The following is a 23,746-nucleotide window of genomic DNA, read 5'->3' as shown; positions in this document are numbered from 1 at the left end:
CTGGCTTGACCCTGGACCCCACCACTCTCGACACCGTCCCTGCCACCCCCTTCCAGAACTCCTCCAGTGCCGGACATGCCCAAAACATATGTGCATGATTCGCAGGGCTTCCCGAACATCTAATACACCTGTCTTCACCCCCGAAAAACCGACTCATCCTTGTCCCCGTCATGTGGGCTCTATGCAGTACCTTAAATTGAATGAGACTTAGTCTCGCACATGACGACGACGAGTTGACCCTCTCCAGGGCGTCTGCCCATGTCCCGTCCTCTATCTGTTCCCCCAGCTCTAACTCCCACTTATCTTTCAGCTCCTCTCTTATGATGCATACCTGATAAACAATATCATATCAGTGTATTCTTATATGTCTTTATACCCATCATGCACAAAGTAGCAAACAATCCTACAATGCAGAAGGAGGCCGTTTGGTCAATCAAGTCTGCACTGACCCTCTGAAAGAGCACCTTACCTGGGCATATTACCCCACCCTATCCCTGTTGCCCATCCTAACCTTTTGGACACTTGAGGGCCAATTTAGCATAACCAATCCGCCTAACCTGCACACCTTTGTACTGTAGGAGGAAACTGGAGCACTCGGAGGAAACCCACACAGAAACGGAGAACCTGTAAACTGCACACAGAGAGCGAACCAAGGCTGAAATTGAACCCGGGTCCCACTGCTAACCACTGTGCCACCGTGCTGTCCATTAAGCAAAATCAGAAACAGCTTTAACTGTCAGCAGAATTTTCTTTTTTGACACATTCACAGGTGGATCATTTCCATCTCACCAACTCTGAGATTAGAAACACAGAAGTACAATCTTACACCAGTATATATTTCTTAGAATGTTTAAGGGTTTCTAAAGATGGAATTTACTATAAATAATTTATATTTGCAGTTAAACAAGTCAAACTGGTGTGTGTGTATTTGAGCAACACAACTTGAATCAAAACGAATTATTTTACTACATACCATAATTAACACCAGTGCAGAGTTTGGTCTCTTCCAAAACCATCAACGTTGGAGCCCTGCGTAAAAATAATTATGCAATGCTTAAAAATGTGAAAGAAGGTGCAGCATCATGTTAAAATTGAACGTTCAGTATAATAGTGAATTTTATTACTGACATAGAAATGACCGACAATTCCACAGAAGTAAAAGCAGAAAATGCAAAAATCAGTCTTTACCACTGTTTGCTCATTGCACATAAAGAGCCACCTAGTGACATTAAACAGTATATTCAACATGATTCAAAAACTGTAGCGTCTTGAATGCTGATTTTCCACGTTTTCCATCCCTTCGATTCAAATTTACTTTTTAAGCAGTCATGTTCTAGCTTGGAGTGCAGTATCACTCCAAATTAAACATAAAGTTGACACTTTAACAGAAACATTTCCCACCATACAAGAGGCTGATAATTCAATAAATCAAAAACCGACGCAAGATTGACATTTTAAAGTAAATTTAATAACAAGACTAAGAAGGTACTGAAGCAAAATTCTGATCCCTGGGGAAAATAAAGTGAAGGATGCAAGCCGAGGAATGTGGGAAATACCCTGACATCCGTGCTAATTCTCTTACAAAGGACACTACCTCTTGTACTTTCATTCATATTGGTCCCATCTTCATGTGCAGAATACTGAAAATGTAGTACTGGTGGTTGGAGGTAGCCTGAAAACAACGTTTGAGCATAGTTCTCTCAATTTTGTTTTGGAACTGTCATACAGTTTAGTGAACTGCAAATAAGATTTTGTTCAAAATATATAAAAAATTCCAAGACATTCAATGATGAGTAAAAGATAAGGTGCTTTTAGTCACTCTCATTGGTGTTTCCTACTTCTTCTATATGTCTTTAATACAACAGCAATAGAGTATTATTAGATTGGTGGCATTTGCTTATAAAAATGGTTATATTTGTTTATCATCTATGTACTGCCTAAAAGAATCAATCTTGGGAACAAGAATACGTCAATCACCAACTTCACTTGTCCGCCTTTGCTCAGTACCCTGATCTAACAAACGTCTAGCGATCTCAATCTTTAAAACATTCATTGGCAGAACAGCCACTGGTTTTTGGGTGAAAAGTTCCAGATTACCATCATCTTCTGTGTAAAAGGTTCTTCCTAATAGTACTGAAAATGGTCTAGCTCTAGTATTAAAATTTTGAAGGAATTATGTGCAATAACTGTGTAAGGACAATAAGAATAGGAGTAGGCTATTCAATTAGATCATGGTTGGTCAATATATTAATTCTATCTACCCACACTTGTGCCATAACCCTCAACATCATTGCATAACGAAGATTTATTAATCTCAGTTTTGAAATTTACAATAGATTTGTTTTGGGAAGGTGTGGGGCATGGAGGAGAGGTGTTTCATATTTCCGTTACCGTGTTAAATAATGGTTCCTAAATAGCCTAGCACAAATTTTGACATTATGTCCTCCTGTTCCCGACTCTCCCACCAGGAGCTTCGAGGAGGGGCGGTTCGAGGGTGCCTCCAATTACCAATATTGCTACTTCCAGTATTTTCTCTATGCTGATGAGCTTGTCCGAAAAAAGATTTCACAAAAATGGGAAAAGGTATAGGAAATGATATCCCTTTGTACTGCGTATTTTTGTTACATGCAAGCAACATGTGAAGAAGTGTATAAAATATTGGTAAAACAATCTCAAGAATCAATGATATTCAAAACTGGGACTTCATTGAAATAATTGCCCAAATCACTCTGGGTACTCCACTTGAGGTGGATGCTAATTATTTAGATAATCTTGCACTATGTAAAATTGTTTTAATATCTTCATGCCAACTTAAGGTATGCTATTGCTGTAATTGATTTTACAAGATATTACATGGTAACGTATTTAACCATCTTGGAGGTCAAAAGGAAAATACTCAGGTTTAGCACAATGAATATATCTATAGTCTGATCTGGAGATAATAAGTTGTTTTGAGCATTGTGGTTTTACAATTAGTCTCAGTATCCTGCTCTGATTGAGGAAAATAAGCTGGGCTGCCGATCTTGAATGATATCCACCTGGAATATACATAGAAGGTAGATAATTTCATGGTTCACTCTGTGCCTTCAATAGCAAATAGCCTCCTGATATTAATATTTTTGTTCACACATGAAAAAGAGTAAATTTTCAGAAGGCAACCAGCATTTGTGGAGCCATAATCCAGCATAAATCATGAGCCATGAGAAAGAGATTAAAGGGAAACCATTGAAAGAACAAGCAATCAGATTTGAATACTTTTAAATGAAAGACAATTCAGGTTATGCACTAATTTTTCTTACAAGCCACGTATGGGGTCTCCTCCCAGGAAAGGCAACAGGCTCCCTGAGCCCATTAGGCAGTTCTGCACAATACACAGACTCTGGTGTACATCATCTCTGTCGGGGACAAAAAAAAAACATTGTCTAGAAGCATTCAAGTATTTCCCTTAAAAACACATTAGTTTGAAGCATAAACTAGCACAAATCTATGCTTAAGCATGAAAATATGGTGTTAGAACATAGAACATAGAACGATACAGCGCAGTACAGGCCCTTCGGCCCTCGATGTTGCACCGACATGGAAAAAATCTAAAGGCCATCTAACCTACACTATGCCCTTATCATCCATATGCTTATCCAATAAATTTTTAAATGCCCTCAATGTTGGCATGTTCACTACTGTTGCAGGTAGGGCATTCCACGGCCTCACCACTCTTTGCGTAAAAAACCCACCTCTGACCTCTGTCCTATATCTATTACCCCTCAATTTAAGGCTATGTCCCCTCGTGCTAGCCACCTCCATCCGCGGGAGAAGGCTCTCGCTGTCCACCCTATCTAACCCTCTGATCATTTTGTATGCCTCTATTAAGTCACCTCTTAACCTTCTTCTCTCTAACGAAAACAACCTCAAGTCCATCAGCCTTTCCTCATAAGATTTTCCCTCCATACCAGGCAACATCCTGGTAAATCTCCTCTGCACCCGTTCCAAAGCTTCCACGTCCTTCCTATAATGAGGCGACCAGAACTGTACGCAATACTCCAAATGCGGCCGTACTAGAGTTTTGTACAACTGCAACATGACCTCATGGCTCCTCTGCACCCGTTCCAAAGCTTCCACGTCCTTCCTATAATGAGGCGACCAGAACTGTACGCAATACTCCAAATGCGGCCGTACTAGAGTTTTGTACAACTGCAACATGACCTCATGGCTCCGGAACTCAATCCCTCGACCAATAAAGGCCAACACACCATAGGCCTTCTTCACAACCCTATCAACCTGGGTGGCAACTTTCAGGGATCTATGTACATGGACACCGAGATCCCTCTGCTCATCCACACTACCAAGAATTTTACCATTAGCCAAATATTCCGCATTCCTGTTATTCTTTCCAAAGTGAATCACCTCACACTTCTCCACATTAAACTCCATTTGCCACCTCTCAGCCCAGCTCTGCAGCTTATCTATGTCCCTCTGTAACCTGCAACATCCTTCCGCACTGTCTACAACTCCACCGACTTTAGTGTCGTCTGCAAATTTACTCACCCATCCTTCTGCGCCCTCCTCTAGGTCATTTATAAAAATGACAAACAGCAACGGCCCCAGAACAGATCCTTGTGGTACGCCACTCGTAACTGAACTCCATTCTGAACATTTGCCATCAACTACCACTCTCTGTCTTCTTTCAACTAGCCAATTTCTGATCCACATCTCTAAATCACCCTCAATCCCCAGCCTCCGTATTTTCTGCAATAGACGACCGTGGGGAACCTTATCAAACGCTTTACTGAAATCCATATACACCACATCAACTGCTCTACCCTCGTCTACCTGTTCAGTCACCTTCTCAAAGAACTCGATAAGGTTTGTGAGGCATGACCTACCCTTCACAAAACCATGCTGACTGTCCCTAATCATATTATTCCTATCTAGATGATTATAAATCGTATCTTTTATAATCCTCTCCAAGACTTTACCCACCACAGACGTTAGGCTCACCGGCCTATAGTTACCGGGGTTATCTCTACTCCCCTTCTTGAACAAAGGGACCACATTTGCTATCCTCCAGTCCTCTGGCACTATTCCTGTAGCCAATGATGACCTAAAAATCAAAGCCAAAGGCTCAGCAATCTCTTCCCTGGCTTCCCAGAGAATCCTAGGATAAATCCCATCCGGCCCCGGGGACTTATCTATTTTCACCTTGTCCAGAATTGCCAACACTTCTTCCCTACGCACCTCAATGCCATCTATTCTAATAGCCTGGGTCTCAGCATTCTCCTCCACAATATTATCTTTTTCTTGAGTGAATACTGACGAAAAGTATTCATTTAGTATCTCGCTTATCTCCTCAGCCTCCACACACAACTTCCCACCACTGTCCTTGACTGGCCCTACTCTTACCCTAGTCATTCTTTTATTCCTGACATACCTATAGAAAGCTTTTGGGTTTTCCTTGATCCTACCTGCCAAAGACTTCTCATGTCCCCTCCTTGCTCGTCTCAGCTCTCTCTTTAGATCCTTCCTCGCTTCCTTGTAAATATCAAGCGCCCCAACTGAAACTTCACGCCTCATCTTCACATAGGCCTCCTTCTTCCTCTTAACAAGAGATTCCACTTCTTTGGTAAACCACGGTTCCCTCGCTCGACCCCTTCCTCCCTGCCTGACTGGTACGTACTTATCAAGAACATGCAATAGCTGTTCCTTGAACAAACTCCACATATCCAGTGTGCCCAACCCTTGCAGCCTACTTCTCCAACCAACACATCCTAAGTCATGTCTAATGGCATCATAATTGCCCTTCCCCCAGCTATAACTCTTGCCCTGCGGGGTATACTTATCCCTTTCCATCACTAACGTAAAGGTCACCGAATTGTGGTCACTGTTTCCAAAGTGCTCACCTACCTCCAGATCTAACACCTGGCCTGGTTCATTACCCAAAACCAAATCCAATGTGGCCTCGCCTCTTGTTGGCCTGTCAACATATTGTGTCAGGAAACCCTCCTGCACACATTGTACAAAGAATGACCCATCTAATGTACTCGAACTATATCTTTTCCAGTCAATATTTGGAAAGTTAAAGTCTCCCATAACAACTACCCTGTTACTTTCGCTCTTTTCCAGAATCATCTTCGCCATCCTTTCCTCTACATCCCTAGAACTATTAGGTGGCCTATAGAAAACTCCCAACAGGGTGACCTCTCCTTTCCTGTTTCTAACCTCAGCCCATACTACCTCAGAAGAAGAGTCCCCATCTAGCATCCTTTCCGCCACCGTAATACTGTCCTTGACTAGCAGCGCCACACCTCCCCCTCTTTTGCCCCCTTCTCTGAGCTTACTAAAACACCTAAACCCCGGAACCTGCAACAACCATTCCTGTCCCTGCTCTATCCATGTCTCTGAAATGGCCACAACATCGAAGTCCCAGGTACCAACCCATGCTGCCAGTTCCCCTACCTTATTTCGTATACTCCTGGCATTGAAGTAGACACACTTCAAACCACCTACCTGAACACTGGCACCCTCCTGCGAAGTCAAATCTGTGCTCCTGACCTCTATACTCTCAATCTCCCGTACCCTAAAACTACAATCCAGGTTCCCATGCCCCTGCTTTTAATACTTTTTGTTGCCCCCCCCCCCCTCTTTATTTGTAAACATTAGGAATTAAATCGTATTTGATCCAAGGAAGAAGCATACAAATTGGCCAAAAAAAACAAAGGTCTGAGGATTGGGAGCAGTTTAGAATTCAGCAAAGAAGGACCAAGGGATTGATTAAGAATGAGAAAATAGAATACGAAAGTAAGCTTGCAGGGAACATAAAAAACTGACTGTAAAACTTTCTATAGGTATGTGAAGAGAAAAAGATTGGTGAAGACAAATGTAGGTCCTTTACAGTCAGAAACACGGGAATGTAAACTGGGGACAAAGAAATGGCTGAGCAACTAAACATATACTTTGGTTCCGTCTTCACAAATGAGGACACAAATCAGATGCCAGAAATGTTGGAGAATGCAGAGCTTGGAGAGAGGGAGGAACTAAAGGAAATCAATATTAGTAGAGAAATGATGTTCGGGAAATTGATGGGATTGAAGACTGATAAATCCCCACGGCCTGATAATCAACATCCCAGAGTACTTAGTGGCTCCAGAAATAGCGGATGCATTGGTGGTCATCTTCCAGGATGCTATAGACTCTAAACAGATCGCGCAGATTGGAGAGTAGCTCATGTATCTCCACTATTTAAAAAGGTAGGTAGAGAGAAAACATGGAATTATAGACCAATAAGCCGGACGTCGGTAGTGGGGAAAATTCTAGAATCCATTATCAAAGATTTTCTAGGTCAGCGCGGTGGTTAGCACTGCTGCCTCACAACGCCAAGGACCAGGTTTGATCCCGGCCCCAGGTCACTGTCCATGGAGTTTGCACATTCTCCCACCGTCGGCGTTGGATTCACCCCCACAACCTAAAGATGTGCATGGTAGGTTTATTGTCCAGGCTAAATTGCCCCTTAATTGGAAAAAAATAATTGGGTACTCTAAATTTATTTTTTTTTAAATAAAGAAAATATCAAAGAGTTTAGAGGAGAGCACTTGGAAAATAGGGGCAGGATCAGACAGAGTCGGCATGGATCTATGAAGGGGAAATCATGCTTTGAAAATCTACCGGAATTCTCTGAGAATGTATCTAGTAGATTTGATGAATGGGAGCCAGTGGATGTGGTATATCGGAGGCGGGATTCTCCCGAATAGGCGTGTTGGCCTGACGTCGGTGTAAAAAACAGCGCGAACCACTCCGGCGTCGGGCTGACTGGAAGCTGCGGAATTCTCCACACTTCCGGGGGCTAGGTCGGCCCCGGAGGGGTTGGCACCGTGCCAGCCGGCGCCGAAGGGACTGCGCGAGTTAGCACACGTGCAGAACCGCCGGCGTGGTACAGCGCATGCGCAGACTGGCCGGCGTATTTTGGCGCATGCGCGGGGGGAGTCATCTCGTGCCGGCCACGGCGAAGCCCTACAGGGGCCGGCGGAGAAGGAAGGAGTGCCCCCAAGGCACAGGCCCGCCCGCAGATCGGTGGGCCCCGATCGCAGGCTAGGCCACCCTGGGGTCGGATCCCACCCCACCCCAGGACCGCACCAGCCAACGTACCTGCCAGGTCCCGCCGTGTGGGACTACGTCCAATCCACGTCGGCAGGACTGGTCAGAAACAGATGACCAGATTCCCACCCCTGGACTTTCAGAAGGCTTCTGACAAAGTTCCTCATAAGAGATTAGTGTGTAAAATTAAGTGCATGGGATTACGAGTAGTATATTGAGAAGGATAGAAAACTGGTTGGCAGACAGGAAACAAAGAGTAGGAATTAATGGGTCTTTTTCAAATTAGGAGTGACTAGTGGGGTGCCACAGGGATCAGTGCCAGAGTCCCGGATATTCACAATTTATATTAATGATTTAGATGAGGGAACAAAATGTAATATCTCCAAATTTGCAGCTGACACCAAGTTTAGTGGGAGGGTGAGCTGTGAGGAGGATGCAAAGATCCTGCAGTGTGATTTGGACAAGCTGAGTAAGCAAATGAATGGCAGATGCAGTATAATTTGGAGAAATGCGTGGTCATCCACTTTGGTAGCAAAAACAGGAAGGTAGACTATTATCTGAATGGCCATGAATTAGGAGAGACAACAAGACCTGACTTCCCTCGTACACCAGTCACTGAAAGTAAGCATGCAGGTACAGCAGGTGGTAAAAGCGACAAATGGTATGTTAGTCTTCATAGCGTGAGGATCAAGTACAGAAGCAGGGATGTCTTGCTGCAATTACGCAGGGCCTTTGTAAAGCTACACTTGAAATAGTGTGTTCAGCTTTGGTCTCTTTATCTGAGGAAGAATGTTCTTGCTCGAGAGGTAATGCAGCAAAGGTTTACCAGACTGATTCCTGGGATGGCAGGACTGACGTACGAGGAGATATTGAATCGGTTAGGATTGTATTTGCTGGAATGAGGGAGGATCTCATAGAAACCTATAAAATTGTAACAGGTCTTGACAAGGTAAATGCAAGACTTTTTTTTGAAATATAAATTTAGAGTACCCAATTCATTTTTCCAATTAAGTGGCAATTTAGCATGGCCAATCCGCTGAGCCTGCACATCTTTTGGGTTGTGGGGGCAAAACCCACGCAAACACGGAGAGAAGAATGTGCAAACTCCACACGGAAAGTGACCCAGAGCTAGAATCAAAGCTAGGACCTCGGCGACGTGAGGCAGCAGTGCTAACCATTGCACTACCGTGCTGCCCTCGATAGATGCAAGAATGATGTTCCCGATGGTGTGTCCCCAGATCCAGGTGTCACAGCCTGACGATATGGGGTAGACCATTTAGGCCAGAGATGAGGAGAAATATCTTCACCCAGAGAGTAGTCGGCCTATGGAATTCGTTACCATAGGAAGTAGTTAACATTGTATCTTTTCAAGAATCAATTTGATATAGCACTTAGGGCAAAGGGGATCAAAAGATATGGGGGAAAATGGGATTAGGCTATTGAGTTGGATGCTGAGCCATGATCATAATGAATGGCAGAACAGGCTCGAAGGACCAAATGGCCTCTTCCGGTTCCTATTTTCTAGGTTTCTATGTTTCTAAAATGCAGACTCTTATGGGGATTTTGCCAAATTAACTTCTTTTAGAATAATTTTCCCGAGGCAAAAATTTAAATATAAAAAGATCTTAAATAAATAGTTTTTCAGCAAAGGGGAGATGGATTATTATAATTACTGAGCAGTCATAGCTCCAGCTATTGGTTTCCAGACAGCATGTCTGAACCTACATAAGTGTGACAAAAACATAAATGTGGGACTTTTATGGAGTAATTTGACATCCCACAAATATAAAATTGGCTATTCAGAGCCAGTGAGGGTGTTCAATTATGAAGTTAGTGCACTGCTTAAAAAATGTTACACCTCATTCAGCAAGATATAACATTTGCAATGGTTTTTACAGTGAGACTGCATTTGTTAATTCATTGTATAAGGATAGTACTTGGGAAATCAAAACAAATATTGCCAAAATAACTGTCAATTTGAGTGGAGTAATGCTGACAGCTCCCCTGTCATTACCAATGCAAAATCTGGGATATTGTAGTAGGTGCGCTGAAATGGTCAACCTAAAAATACATAATTTCCCGTGATTACAACAGTCCAAAGGTTACTTTTTATCCTTTTTACAATATCTTCATTCTAGTCTGAAAACACTGCATCTTCACAGGACACATTACTTTCAGTTTCACAAGATAGAATTTTTAAAAAGGAGCATTTCCTTCACGTTTACAGGTTCACTCCCATAACTTCATCCAAATGCACAATTCCGATAAAATCAACTACTGTTTTAGAACCATTAAACTTTAATGAATGGCTGGGGCAAACCGTTTAAATGCTAACTGCAAAATTGTATATTAAATTGGCAGGATTGGAAAGATAACTTTGGCAAAAGAATCCTACGAAGTTACCATCAATTTTTCCATTATAACAGCCACCCCATCTTTTAACCCCCATTTTCTAACTACTCCCAAAGAATGTATTTTTCGTTAATGTGACAACAAACCTTGACATTTCTATTTCCCCATCAGCACATTGCTGTAGTCTGGTCAGTTCTGGCTGAAGAACGTTATCCAACAAATAGTAAGCAAACTTTATCTCCTCTGGAGAGGCCACATGCCATTGAATTCCTAAATTCCAAAGGTCTCCTGGTCTTCCCCAATCCTATAAACACGTTTTTGGGGATGGGAAATGGAGTGGTAAAAATGTATATTATTTAAATACAATGACTTAGCAAAAACATTAAAATCAATCAAAATAATTTGCATTTATATAACACAATGCTTTGCAGAGGAATAATTAAAAACAAAATCAGACGAGTACTACTTTATCACATTAATTAATAAATAATACATACCTTAATTGGGAAGTACTCTGCAAAAGCTTTATCAAAACCACCTGGCATGCTGCAGTACTCTGTTGGATAGATTAGTGTGGTTGAACGAAGTAGATGATGCAACAGGTTTCCAGCCAGAATGTATCCCTGCTTGCACTTCAAGTGCAATGTTCTTTGTAGAATCTTTACAAGTTGATCCTTGTATGGCAGCAGCTTATCACCATCTACACGTGTTATCTGAAAAAAGTAACTACCTGTATTAAGCCAGGCAAATTTGAAATGAGCAGCTGTTATTTTTCAAACAATTCTTTGTACTGACAAGCACTGAGTGAATTTTAATGTTTGTTGATTTTATGTCCTCCCTCATTTTGATTTCCAAAGGCGCAATAATCTCAGCCCAGCTGTAGCAGGTCTGGTGGCGGCCACGCACGGTGAATCTGGTGAATACCAATTAGTCGGAAACCTAATGTAAAATTAGGTTGAAACTCTCCCAACGGAGAGTGGTCATCCCATTGGCAGGTGGCATGAATGCCATTTGCAGTCATTTGCATCTCATGAAGGATCATTAAAACAGTTGTCTGCTGGTTGCCTGTCAGGCTTTCCAATTTTGCATCACGTCAATGGGAAATCACGTTGGCGTCAAAGCCGATTACTAAAGACTGGCGTGCACAAGGTGATTTTCAATTCACCAGAAACTTTGAAGTAAATGCCGCACAACCATAGTTTTGCACTGCTCATCACTCTGCTGAGACATACCATTCCTGCCTCTCATCTCCATGGTGAGCTGGTCTTCATGGACAGAACTGTGCTGCTGGATCCATGGACCGTCCTGTACCACCATCTCTGTTCAGTACTGTACCTGGGACTAGGTAATACAGGGGTCCCTTTCCCCACTCGGTGTCATACAATAGCATTTATTTGGACAGCATTATGCTGGCGGATGGGGAATTGGATGGAGATGAACAATGGAAGGCAGAGGGAAGACCAAGGGAAGGGGAGCTAAACCCGGACAAGGCTGTGTGAAAAGCTCACAAGCAAGAGGATCAAAGGAATACCACGCTGTTTACTGGAAAGGGATGGATGGAGACCTCAAGAGGTGGCATGTGTGGCATGGGAGGGGGGGGGGGGGGGTTTGAATGAAGGAACAGACATCTTATTGAGGTTGCTATCCATTTTCCTCTGGGTTGCTTGCTGACATCCTGCATTGTCTGGTGAAGATGGGTCGGCTGGAGTGATAGGAGTTTACTGGACTGGTATTTAAATATGTTGCTGGGACCTTCAAACCGATCAACTGGAGGGTGGCAGACCAATCAGCTACCTGCCCGTCAGGCGGGTCAAACAGGAACTTGCCTGCGCATAATTAATGTATCTTTCAAATGCGGAATCTGGCGGAAGAAACTACCATTCTGGTCAGCGTGACCAAGGCGCCAGAGTCACCGTACTTAGTCAAAGCAAAAATTCAGCCCAAAGCTAACCAGAAAACAAGTCCTGATATGTTCTTGACAAAAATTGAACTTCTGGTGATACCAAACTACTGCACATAACAGGAGTCCATGCAATTTCAGAATCAAACATTCCAATGGGAGGATATAATTGAAAAATTCACTACCACTGGGTAGACACGGCCGAGAGAGCGAGGGGGATGGGTAAGGGAACTGAGCATGGAATGGGTGAGGATGGAGGAGTCCTCTTGCATGGGAACAACACTCCGGGCCCTTACCACATCAGCGCTCCCATCCCCGCCAGCAAAACATACATCCAGACCAGCGGTAGTAGCATCACTAAGAACCTGGAACCAGATGAGACAACACTTCCGTGTAACCGAGGTGTCCACCATGGCCTCCATCTGCAGCAACCACAGGTGCCCACTAGCGATGCTAGATGCCACCTTTAAGAGGTGGAGACAGGACTGGGGGCACTAGCGGTTAGGGACCTTTCCATGGCGAATAAACTTGTAGCCTTAGAAGAGCTGACGGAGAGACTGGAACTACCAAACGGACAGGAACTCCGATATTTACAACTCAAAATCTTCCACCGCAAGGAGGCGATGGAGTACCCGAGAGCCCCAAGAGAAACAATGTTGGAGGAGCTACTGGACGCGGGCAATATGGAAAAAGGGAACTGCGGGGACATATACAGACAACTTTTAGAAAGGACTTGCTCACCACGAGAAGGAAAAAGGCAGAAATAGGGACTGTAGTAGAATGGGGACTCTTGAATGAAGCACTGAGGGCGGCAAACTCCACCCCCTCCTGTGCAAGGCTAAGCCTCATGCAGTTTAAAGTGGTGCACAGAGCATACCTGACAAGAACTCGAATGAGCAAGTTCTTCCCGGAGATGGGAGGACAAGTGTAAACGGTGCCAGGGAGACCCGACCAACCATGGCCACATGTTCTGGGCATGCCCAGACTTGTCGGGTTCTGGACAATCTTCTTCAAGGCGATGTCCAAGGTTGTGGGGGTGGAGCCGTGCCCGGAAGTGGCAGTCTTCTGAGGTATAGGACCAGCCAGATCATCTGGGTGCGAGAGCTTCCCCAATTGCCCGCCGGAGAATCTTGCTCGGCTGGTGATTGACAGCACCTCCCCCAATTGCAGACTGGCTGGCAAACCTATCGGAATTTCTCCACCTAGAGAAAATCAAATACTCCATCCGAGGGTTGGACGATGGCTTCCACAAAGCGTGGGGACAGCCTGTTCCAGGACCTGTTTGAAGCCAACAACGGTTAGAACAGGGGGAGGGGGGTGGCCAGGCAACACCTAGTGGGCTTCATTCTGGAAGTCGATAGAAAGTACTCCGAGGCCCTGACCATAGAGCTGCTGGCGGTGAGGAAAAAGCTGCAAATGGACTTTAACCTACTATCCACTAGGAAAGCAGTGTACAAACCCCGCCAGACACGGGGGACCTTCTACGAACATGGAGACAAGGCTGGCCGCCTTTTGGCTCACCAGCTGAAAAAGCAGGCAGCCACGAGGGAAATAGCGCAGGTTAAGGAAAGCAAAGGCATACTGGTAACAGAGCCAAAGGAGGTCAAACGGGTATTCGAGACCTTCTACTGAGACTGTACACATCCAAGCCTCCGACGGGCTGCGGGAATGAAACAGTTCCTAGACAGACTGGAACTGCCAGTGGTGATGGAAGACAGACGGGGGAGCTGGAAGCACCAATAGACATGGGAGAAATCATGGAGAGCATCAGCTCCATGCAGGCGGGGAAGGCACCGGGACCCGACGGGTTCCCAGCGAACTTCGCCACAAAATTTGCACCAGTCCTGGCCCCACATCTAAGGGACATGTTCGTGGACTCACTGGCAGGGGGCACCCTACCACCAACTCTACCACAGGCCACAATCTCACTAATACCCAAAAAAGATAAAGACCTGACGGAATGTGGATCATACAAACCCATTTCATGTTGCTGAATGTGGACTCGCAAAAGGTCCAGGCCAAAAGGCTGCGTACCAGAGGTGGTTGCAGAGGACCAAAAGAGCTTTGTCACGGGTAAGCAGCTCACAGCGAACATCAGGCGGCTGCTGAATGTAATAATGACACCACCACCAACCCCCCCCCTCCCCCCCTCGAGGTACTGCAACGGTTTGGGCTAGGAGCGAGATTCACCGCCTGGGTGAGGCTCCTGTACAACGCTTCCAAAGCGAGTGTCCGGACTAACACCACCAGCTCTGAATACGTCCAGCTACAGAGAGGAACAAGACAGGGCTGCCCCCTATCCCCACTCTTATTCACGCTCGCGATCGAACCCCTGGCGATAGCCCTGCAGGACGCAAAAAGCTGGAAGGGAATGCAGAGAGGAGATAGAGAGCACAGAGTCTCACTCTATGCAGATGACCTGCTCCTCTCTTGTCTCGAAGCCACAGGAGGGACTGAAGGCAATACTGCAAATACTGAACGAGTTTGGAACTGCAAACACTGAAAGAGTTTGGAACCTTCTCAGGCTACAAACTTAACCTGGGCAAAAGCGAGACATTCCCAGTGATCCCAAAAGGGGGAGGGGCAGAGCCCCGAACAGATTCCGTTACCTGGGGATCCAAATAGCCAGAGACTGGACACAGTTCCGCAAGTGGAACCTGACCAGCCTGGTGGAGAAAGTAAGAAAGACCTTCAACGGTGGGGCTCACTCCCACTCTCCCTGGCGGGAAGAGTGCAGACGATCAAGATGAACGTACTGCCAAAGTTCCTCTTCCTGTTTAGATCCAGCCCGATCTTCATTCCCAAGGCCTTTTTCCAAAACATAGACAGGCTAATCATAGCATTATGGGGGGGGGGGGGCAAGAACCCAAGAATTCCCAAACTAACACTACAAAGAGGGAAAGTCAGAGGGGGCCTGGCTCTATTGAACCTACCACAGGGCAGCAACGGCAGAAAAAGTGAGGGGATGGGTACAAGAACCTGACACAGATTGGGGACAAATGGGGGAGGCATCCTGTAAAGGAACGACCCTCTGGGCCCCGTCGTCTTGATCCTCAACAAGGTACACAACGAGCCCAGTGGTAGCGGCCACGCTGAGTACATGGACCCAGTTGAGACAGCACTTTGGGATAACCAAAATGTCCCTTATGGCCCCCATCTGCGGCAATCACAGATTCCCCACAGCCATGCTAGATACCACGTTCAAAAGATGGAGGCGGGATGGGGGCACATTGACGGTCAGGGACTTCTACATAGGGCGCAGACTGGTGACACTGGACGAACTGACGGGAAGTGAAAACTATCAAGACGACAGGAATTGAGACACGTCCAAATAAAGGACTTCCTCCGCAAAGAGATAATAGGGTACCCCGGGGCCCCAGAAAGCACACTACTAGAGGACCTGATAGGCACAAGCAGTGAGAAGAGGGGGCTATGTGGAAAAATATACGGACAGCTACTGGACAGAGCTCGAACACCACTGGACGGGACCAGACAAAAATGGGAGGATGAACTGGGGACAGAGATGGGATGGGGACTCTGGAGCGAAGCACTGAGCAGGGTGAACTCCACCTCCTCCTGCGCAAGGCTAAGCCTAATGCAGCTCAAAGTGGTGCACAGAGCGCATCTGACCAGAACCCGAATGAGCAGGTTCTTCTCGGAGGTGGAGAACAAATGCCAGAGGGGCCCAGACAACCACACCCACATGTTTTGGGCTTGCCCCAAGCTTGCTGGGTTCTGGACAGCCTTCTCCGAGGCAATGTCCAGGGTTGTGGGGGTGAGGATGAAGCCATGCCCAAGAGTGGCAATCTTCGGAGTATCGGAGCAGCCAGAGCAACACATGAGGAAGGGGGCCAATGCCCTTGCTTTCGCTTCCCTAATCGCACGCCGGAGAATCCTGCTCGGCTGGCGAGCGGCAGCACCACCAAAAGATGCAGACTGGCTCGCTGATCTCGGAATTTCTCCACCTGGAGAAGATTAAGTACGCCATCCGAGGGTCAGAGGAAGGCTTCCTGGATACTTGGGGGCAGTTCATCGGCCTGTTCCGAAACCTGTTCGAGGCCAGCAACGAGGAGTAAGCCAGGGACAAAAAAAAGATGAATAACCAAAGGACTGCACAACCCCGGGGGGGGGGGGGGGGGGGGGGGGGGGGGAGAATATCAAAGGACTGCACAAGCCCGGGGGGGGGGGGGGGGGGGAATATCATAGACCAATCCAGAGGGAAGCAAAATGTACATACAGTTAGTCCAATGAAGGACAAAACAAACCTCTCTGTAAAATAAAGCAAATTAGTGCGGGCAAGAAAAATGTAATGTATTTTAAGTAACTGTTTATAAATATGAGAAAAGACAATAAAAAGATTTTCAAAATAAAAGAATAGGGGGATGTGGGGGGGATATGCATGGGAACCACCAGGGCCAAAGAAAGCAGATAGGAACAAGGGGGAGGGGGTAACGGGGGGAAAAGACCCAAGAAAATGCCAGGAGGGAACCCAGGGAGAGATCAACACGTGGACCAGTAGGCCCCTCACAAAGCTATAAGAACTAAACAAACAACAAAACAGACCGTCTACGGTGAAAAGGACTAAGATAGGACGTGTGTGTGTGTGTGTGTGTGTGTGTGTGTGTGTGTGTGTGTGTGTGTGGAGAGGGTGTGCCGAAAGGAACAACATGTAAATTGTAAATAATAACCGTTCCATCCATCTCTTGTACAGTGTAAAAACATAAACTTTAATAAAAATATTTCTAAAAAATAAATTAAAAATTCTAATTTGTTTTCAAAAACCTCAAATTCAAATGGGGTCTCGGAAAAAGGTGAAGCCAATGTAGAGAAAAGCAAAAGCATGTAAAATATATTCTTAAATACTGCGTCGTGGGTGTGAAAAGAGGACAATTATAACCATATTCCAGTAGATCAATTTCATGACCTGCACAAGTCATGGTTCATTTTACTATTTCTTGTGTTTACCTCTGATAACAGCTGGAGATTCCAAAGCAGCTCCTTATCTAACTCCTGTTCCTGTAACACATCATCATCTACAAAGAATAAAGAAATGCCTTATTCATCTTCATATTTTACATGGTTCTTTCCCAAACATTCAAATTTACATTCAATCAAAATACGCAAGATCGACACAGATAAGGAACTCAGCTCATCATTCCAGAAAGATCCTGTAATTTCCCCATTATGTCATTTAACATTTGAGATTATTCTGCTTTGTTTATTTGCTGCCTCTATTGTCATTCCAGGAAGGTGCAGTTCCTTTTTTTATTCTTATTTGCAAAAGGTATGACTACACACCACATATTTAATTATTTACTTGCACCTTACTACTTCTGTCTATCCTGCTAGCCTATCAATATCCTCTCAGCCTTTCACAGGAATATGATAAACTGAGATGGGAACTAAGCTAATGTCATCAGCAAATTTCTAGATTACCTTGTCATTCCCAAATTCAGATTTTGGATAAATAGCAACAGTTCCATCACAGATCCCAACAGAACACTACTCATCAGATCTTTCCAGTCTGTGAAACTTCCTTCTGAACGTTATCCCAGAAGTTAGACACTGGTTAAGCACAATCCTCCATTTAAAAGTCCACGCTGATAAACCCTGATTAACTCAGGTCCCATCTCACCAATAGTCAAACTATAATAATATTGATATGTATGTAAACATGATTTAGCACCTCTCTATTCTGAAATCCAATACTATAATTGATTTGATGTGGAGATGCCGGGGTTGGACTGGGGTGAGCACAGTAAGAAGTCCTACAACACCAGGTTAAAGTCCAACATGTTTGTTTCAAACACTAGCTTTCGGAGTACTGCTCCTTCCTCAGGTGAATAAAGAGGTATGTTCCAGAAACATATATATAAACAAATTCAAAGATGCCAGACAATGCTTAGAATGCGAGTATTTGCAGGTAATTGAATCTTTACAGATCCAGAGGTTAAAGAGGTGTGAATTGTCTTAAACCAGGACAGTTGGTAGGATTTCGCTAGCCCAGACCAGATGGTGCAGGATGAATGTAATGCGACATGAATCCCAGGTCCCGGTTGAGGCCGTACTCATGTGTGCGAAACTTGGCTATAAGTTTCTGCTCGGCAATTCTGCATTGTCGCGCATCCTGAAGGCCGCCTTGGAGAATGCTTAGCCGGAGATCAGAGGCTGAAATTCCTTGACTGCTGAAGTGTTCCCCAACTGGAAGGGAACATTCCTGCCTGGTGATTGGAACACAGAATGCAGAATCGGCAGAATGCAGAAACCTGTTCTACCAGGCTCCGATGTCCGCAGACCCTCACCTCACTCCCGTTCGCTGGCCGGCTTAAATCGGCCATCGTGGAGGACCCTGCCCGGGTCTCCTTCCCCTTTGCCCAGTCCCAGGAAAACCAAGAAATCCCCTTTAGCACACAACCCCCGCATACACACCCAAGCCCCAAAGAACCATCATTGCAAATGAAAGTCCCATCTCTTCCCTTGTCCAAATATATACAGCGTTGATTCATTTAGTACATACACCAACACGCAGTGAAAAAATAAAGTTGCATGAGGCTACATCGGTACACGACTATTTCTCAATTCTGCCACAGTCCTTCTGCCTTCATAAACTCCTCCGCTGCTTCCGCCATCCCAAAATAAAAGTCCTTGGATTTGTAGGTCACCCTCAACTTAGCTGGATATACTATGCTGCACTGCACCTTGCTGATATACAGTGCCTTCTTCACCCGGCTGAAGGCAGCCCGCCTCCTCGCCAGCTCCACCATAAAGTCCTGGTATGTGCGTATACCAGCTCCAGCCCACTGCACCACCCGCTTCTGCTTTGCCCAGCCCAGGACTTTCTCCTTCACACTGTATCTATGGAAACACAGAGTTGGTGGCTCACTTGCCTTTGCTATATGCCTCCACGACCGACGAGCCCGATCCAGTTCATATCGAGAGGGATCGTCCCCCTCCACCAATAGCTTCGCCAACATAGAGACAAAATACTCCGGCGGCCTCGGGCCTTTCAGTCCTTCGGGCAGACCCATAATCCGCAGATTCTGTCGTTTGGATCTGTTTTCCAGGTCTTCCATTTTGGCTTGCAGACCCTTGTTGGTCTCTATCACCCTCCGCAACTCCTTCCCTATCGAGGCGACTTGATCACTGTGCTGCGATAACGCCTCTTCCACTTCCTTCAGCGCCTCACCTTGCTCCCGCACCTCCGCCGCTGTGCTTGATACCGCCGCCCTCACCGGGGCAATCGCCTCCTCCACCAGCACTTTCAATACCATCCCCATCTCCTTCTTCATCGCTTCCATGTGTTTTGTGAACTGTTTTTCAAGTTCCACAGCCATCACCGTGTTCATTTCTTCTGCTGTGAGCGACGCGGCCTCCCCTGGTGCTCCAGCCCCCGCTTTCCTTACAGTTCCTGCGCTGACCTTTTCACTCCCCGGCGGCTTCCGTAAACCCCCTTTTTCACGGCCGTTTTTGTCCCAAACTTGGACATTTCTCCTCCCTGGGCCTTCTTACGTCCTTTTCAGCCTCCATTGCGCGGCTGCCTCCCACCCGCCGTCACCGGAAGTCTCAATTAATTATATTTTTAAAGGACACAGTTGATATTTTATTCTGTTATCTCCTGCTTATTTGATCTTTTTCTATTGCCAAGATGATGTCTTAATGAGTGTTCAAGCACCTGATAACGTGTTCAAAAATGCTTGACCTGGTTGCTTGGACAATGCAATGACTAAGTCAATCTTTAATGACCTCAGAAACCGATCCATTTTTAGTCAAGCAGGCCCAGTTTGGAGCAATGAAGGCTCACTGTTAGAATGAACAAACTACTGAGAATCAATTGAAATCCTCAAGCATTTAGAAAATTGTAAAGTTGAGCCAATTGGCTTACAGTGTCCTTTCACAGAGTCTATTCTAGTTGCAACATTTACCAATTTCAGCACTTGACATTTAAACCTGAAGGGGTATGTATCTACTTGAACAGTTACAGTTTTTAGTGATGCGAAAGGCTGCATGGGCAATGGAAACAGACACATACAAATGTCAAAAAAGTTTCAGAAAATTAAAACACATTCAGAAATAACAATTTACAAACTAAAATTGGAAATTTACAGGGTACTGCAGGGCCTGGATAGAGTGGACGTGGAGAGGATGTTCACACTTGTAGGAAAAAACTAGAACCAGAGGAGACAATCTCAGACTAAAGGGACAATCCTTTAAGAGATGAAGAGGAATTTCTTCAGCCAGATGGTGGTGAATCTGTTGGACTCTCTGCCACAGAAGGCTGTGGAGGCCAAATCACGGAGTGTCTTTAAGACAGAGATAGATAGTTTCTTGATTAATAAGGGGATCAGGAGTTATGGGGAGAAGGCAAGAGAATGGGGATGAGAAAATATCAGCCATGATTGAATGACAGAGCAGATTCGATGGGCCGAGTGGCCTAATTCTGCCCCGATGTCTTATGGCCTTATTAAATAGAACCAAAAATGAGAAGTAAAAGGGAAGGCAACACAATCAGGAATTGTTCATGTTAAGTTTTAGTATAAGGTTCCGGAAATTATATCCTGCCTGAAATTGAAGTACTTTAATAATACAATTTAAGGATTATTCTGGCTCCAGTGTGAACTGAAATGTTCAGAAAATGGACTTACCAGCATGACTGGATTTCCTAGAGCTATGTAGGTTGCAATTAATATTGGAACAATAATATTCAATGGGATAGAACTGAGGACATGAATTATCATAGATACTGCAGATGCCTGCACACATCAATTTTTCCCCCTAACTCTGTGGGAACCTGTTATGTATTGTAACCAATGCCCTTCTGTATAGTATGCCACACGATTACATGGTGATATCATAAGAGGCACTTGGGAGATTTCCCTCTCTTCCATTTTTGACTGTAAGCAAGCAACAACTCTACAATAATCTTTGGAAACTGGGGAAGTAACCTACGGTGTGACAACCTAGTTTTCCTTTGTCTGTACTGTAAGTAAAGGTAAACCCCCACAAACGTAATAGTATTTAAAAAAAGCTAGTGACAAGGATGTTTTTCCAGTGAAATAGTCACAAAAAAAAAACACTCAGGCCTGGACACTAAGGCAAAGATTGGTTCTCGGGAGAGCACTCCGCCATCCATAAATGTGCAGTGAAACTGGCCGTCGGAAATGGGTTTTTAGCCTCCCGAGTATATATTAATTTTAGAAGCGATATAAAGCACTTCGGACCATTGTCGTGGGAGTGTCCCTTTAAGAAATGTTCTTGTCTTATCACATGGCTTCAGTGATGATATAGTGTGGGTGGAGCTGGGTTGTGGCTCTGAGTTTTTAAACTTTCGTTTTTTGAGTTGGGAGCTGGCTGTGGCTCTGAATTTTACTCTCGCTTTGAGTTTGACCTGGTTTTGTATTGCACAGGTTGGAAAGATGTGTCTCCCTGTCTTCAGTTTAAAAGCTGTTTCCAGATTACTTGATAACTTAAAAGTGATAACTGTTTTTTGGAAGGAATTCAAACCTGCTGTTTTGTACAGGAAACAAGTATACCATACCAAGTCTTAAAGATAGTAAGAGTGAAATCTTCCGGTTGCGGCTATGACCAGCTAAGTCGCACGTTTGGCTGCTCCTGCTACAAAGGTGTTTTCGGGCCGATTGGAGGGCCCCAACGGCGCTGTAAGGACAAATCCCGGTGGGGGAAGGCTCCCTGAAGAGAACCAGACCAACTTTATGGTCGGTACCCGGAGTGGGGTGGTAAAGAAAGCAACAGCAGCTCCCAAAAAAAAGCGGGGGAAGAAGACCAAAATGGCGGCCGGTGGCGCACCCGAGGAATGGAGGAAATGGGCGGAGGAGCAGCAGGCCGCTCTCCTGCGCTTCTTTACGGAGCTGAAAATGGAGCTCTTGGAGTCAATGAATGCGACGACCACCAGGCTGATGGGAGCCCAGGCGACCCAAGAGGCGTCGATTCGGGAGCTGCAACAGGAGATGACTGTGAGGGAGGAGGAGGCCACGGTCCTCGTGGGAAAGGTAGAGGTGCACGAGGCACTCCACCTGAAATGGCAGAGCCGTTTTGAGGAGCTGGATACCCGAATGAGGCGGAAGAACCTGAGGATCCTGGGCCTGGCAGAAGGCCTGGAGGGGTCAGACCTCCCGGGATATGTAGCAGAAATGCTGAGCTCCCTGATGGGGGCAGGGGCCGTCCCCTCGCCCCTGGAGCTGGAAGAGGTCTACAGGGTCATGGCTAGGAGGCCAAGAGCAAATGAGCCCCCGAGGGCGGTGCTGGTGCGGTTCCAGCGACTCAGCGACAGTGAGAGAGTGCTGGAGTGGGCCAAGAGGGAAAGGAGCAGCAAGTGGGAGAATTCGACGGTGAGGGTCTACCAGGACTGGAGTGCGGAGGTGGCAAAGCGGCGGGCCCGGTACAACCGGACGAAGGCGGTGCTACATGCAAAACGGATCAGGTTCGGAATGCTGCAGCCAGCACGCTTGTGGGTCACCTACAGGAACCAACACCACTATTTTGAGTCCCCAGAGGAGGCGTGGGCCTTTGTACAGGAAGAGAAACTGGACTCGAATTAGACCCAGGGGATACTTGGCGGCCGTAGCCGCTCGGGTACTTTCAGCTGAATTCTCTGTTTGGATTTTGAACTCTTGCTGTGGTTTTTCTTCTGATGTTTTTTCCCCCTTTGCCAACTTCCCTTAGTTATTGTTATTGTGGTTATTCATGGTTATTTATGCTGTTTGGTAGAGGGCGACTGTTAAGTACATTGTTATTTGTTATTTATCTGTTATTTATAATGTTAAGTTGGGGAGGTGGGACGGGGGGGGGAGAGCAGATCGGGGATATGGGCCCCTAGGGGGGGTTCTTTTACAGGCATGGACGGGGACGGGGGTGGAGCTGAAGATGGCGGGGTGGGGTGTGGCAGGGCGAAAGCGCGGGCTTTCCTCTGTTTTCCCGCGCGCGGGGCAGAGGAGGGGGGAGGGGAGGAGTGCGGGGCGTGGCTAGCAATGGCGACCTTTCCCGCGCTGGAGCGGGGCCAGGGAGGAGTGGCAAGGGGGGGGAGGCCCCCCCCCCCCCGAGCCGGGGGGAGTCGGAGTGTGGCAGGAGCAGCCGGGTCAGCGTGAACCAGCTGACTTACGGGAGTACGATGGAGGGTACATCGCGGCTAGGAGGGGTCCTAGCCTGGGGGGGGGGGGGAGGGGGGTTAGGGAGGGACACCGGGTTGCTGCTGAAAAGACCAGAAACGGGAAGTGGAGGACTGGAGAGGTGGGGGGAGGGGGACATCGCCATGGGGAGCGGGTCAGAAGGGGAGGGTCGACCCGGGGCGAGCAGGGAACAGGACATGGCTAATCGGCAGGGGAAGGGGGCGGGTCGTCCCGCGACCCGGCTGATCACTTGGAACGTGAGGGGGTTGAATGGGCCGGTCAAGAG

The 23,746-nt window shown here is 46.1% G+C and overlaps 1 protein-coding gene across 4 annotated transcripts in view; it reads right to left on the bottom strand.

The window, feature by feature from the left end:
• The window catches only part of LOC119972755 (proteasome activator complex subunit 4-like), a 230,725-nt gene that overhangs the window by 113,844 nt on the left and 93,135 nt on the right, over positions 1-23,746 (bottom strand). For all 4 annotated transcript variants that reach the window (XM_038810083.1, XM_038810091.1, XM_038810102.1 and 1 more), the window contains 5 exons: positions 17,303-17,370; positions 10,935-11,150; positions 10,584-10,741; positions 3,300-3,395; positions 974-1,029 (listed from right to left, as the gene is read on the bottom strand). In XM_038810083.1, the coding sequence (XP_038666011.1) occupies positions 974-1,029; positions 3,300-3,395; positions 10,584-10,741; positions 10,935-11,150; positions 17,303-17,370 (594 nt within the window). The remainder of the gene's footprint in view (positions 1-973; positions 1,030-3,299; positions 3,396-10,583; positions 10,742-10,934; positions 11,151-17,302; positions 17,371-23,746) is intronic.

The sequence above is a fragment of the Scyliorhinus canicula genome, chromosome 1 (assembly GCF_902713615.1).
Source record: "Scyliorhinus canicula chromosome 1, sScyCan1.1, whole genome shotgun sequence".
In the NCBI taxonomy this organism is placed as follows: Eukaryota; Metazoa; Chordata; class Chondrichthyes; order Carcharhiniformes; family Scyliorhinidae; genus Scyliorhinus; species Scyliorhinus canicula.
The sequence above is the reverse complement of the archived record's forward strand: the minus strand, read 5'-3'. Positions and strand labels throughout refer to the sequence as shown.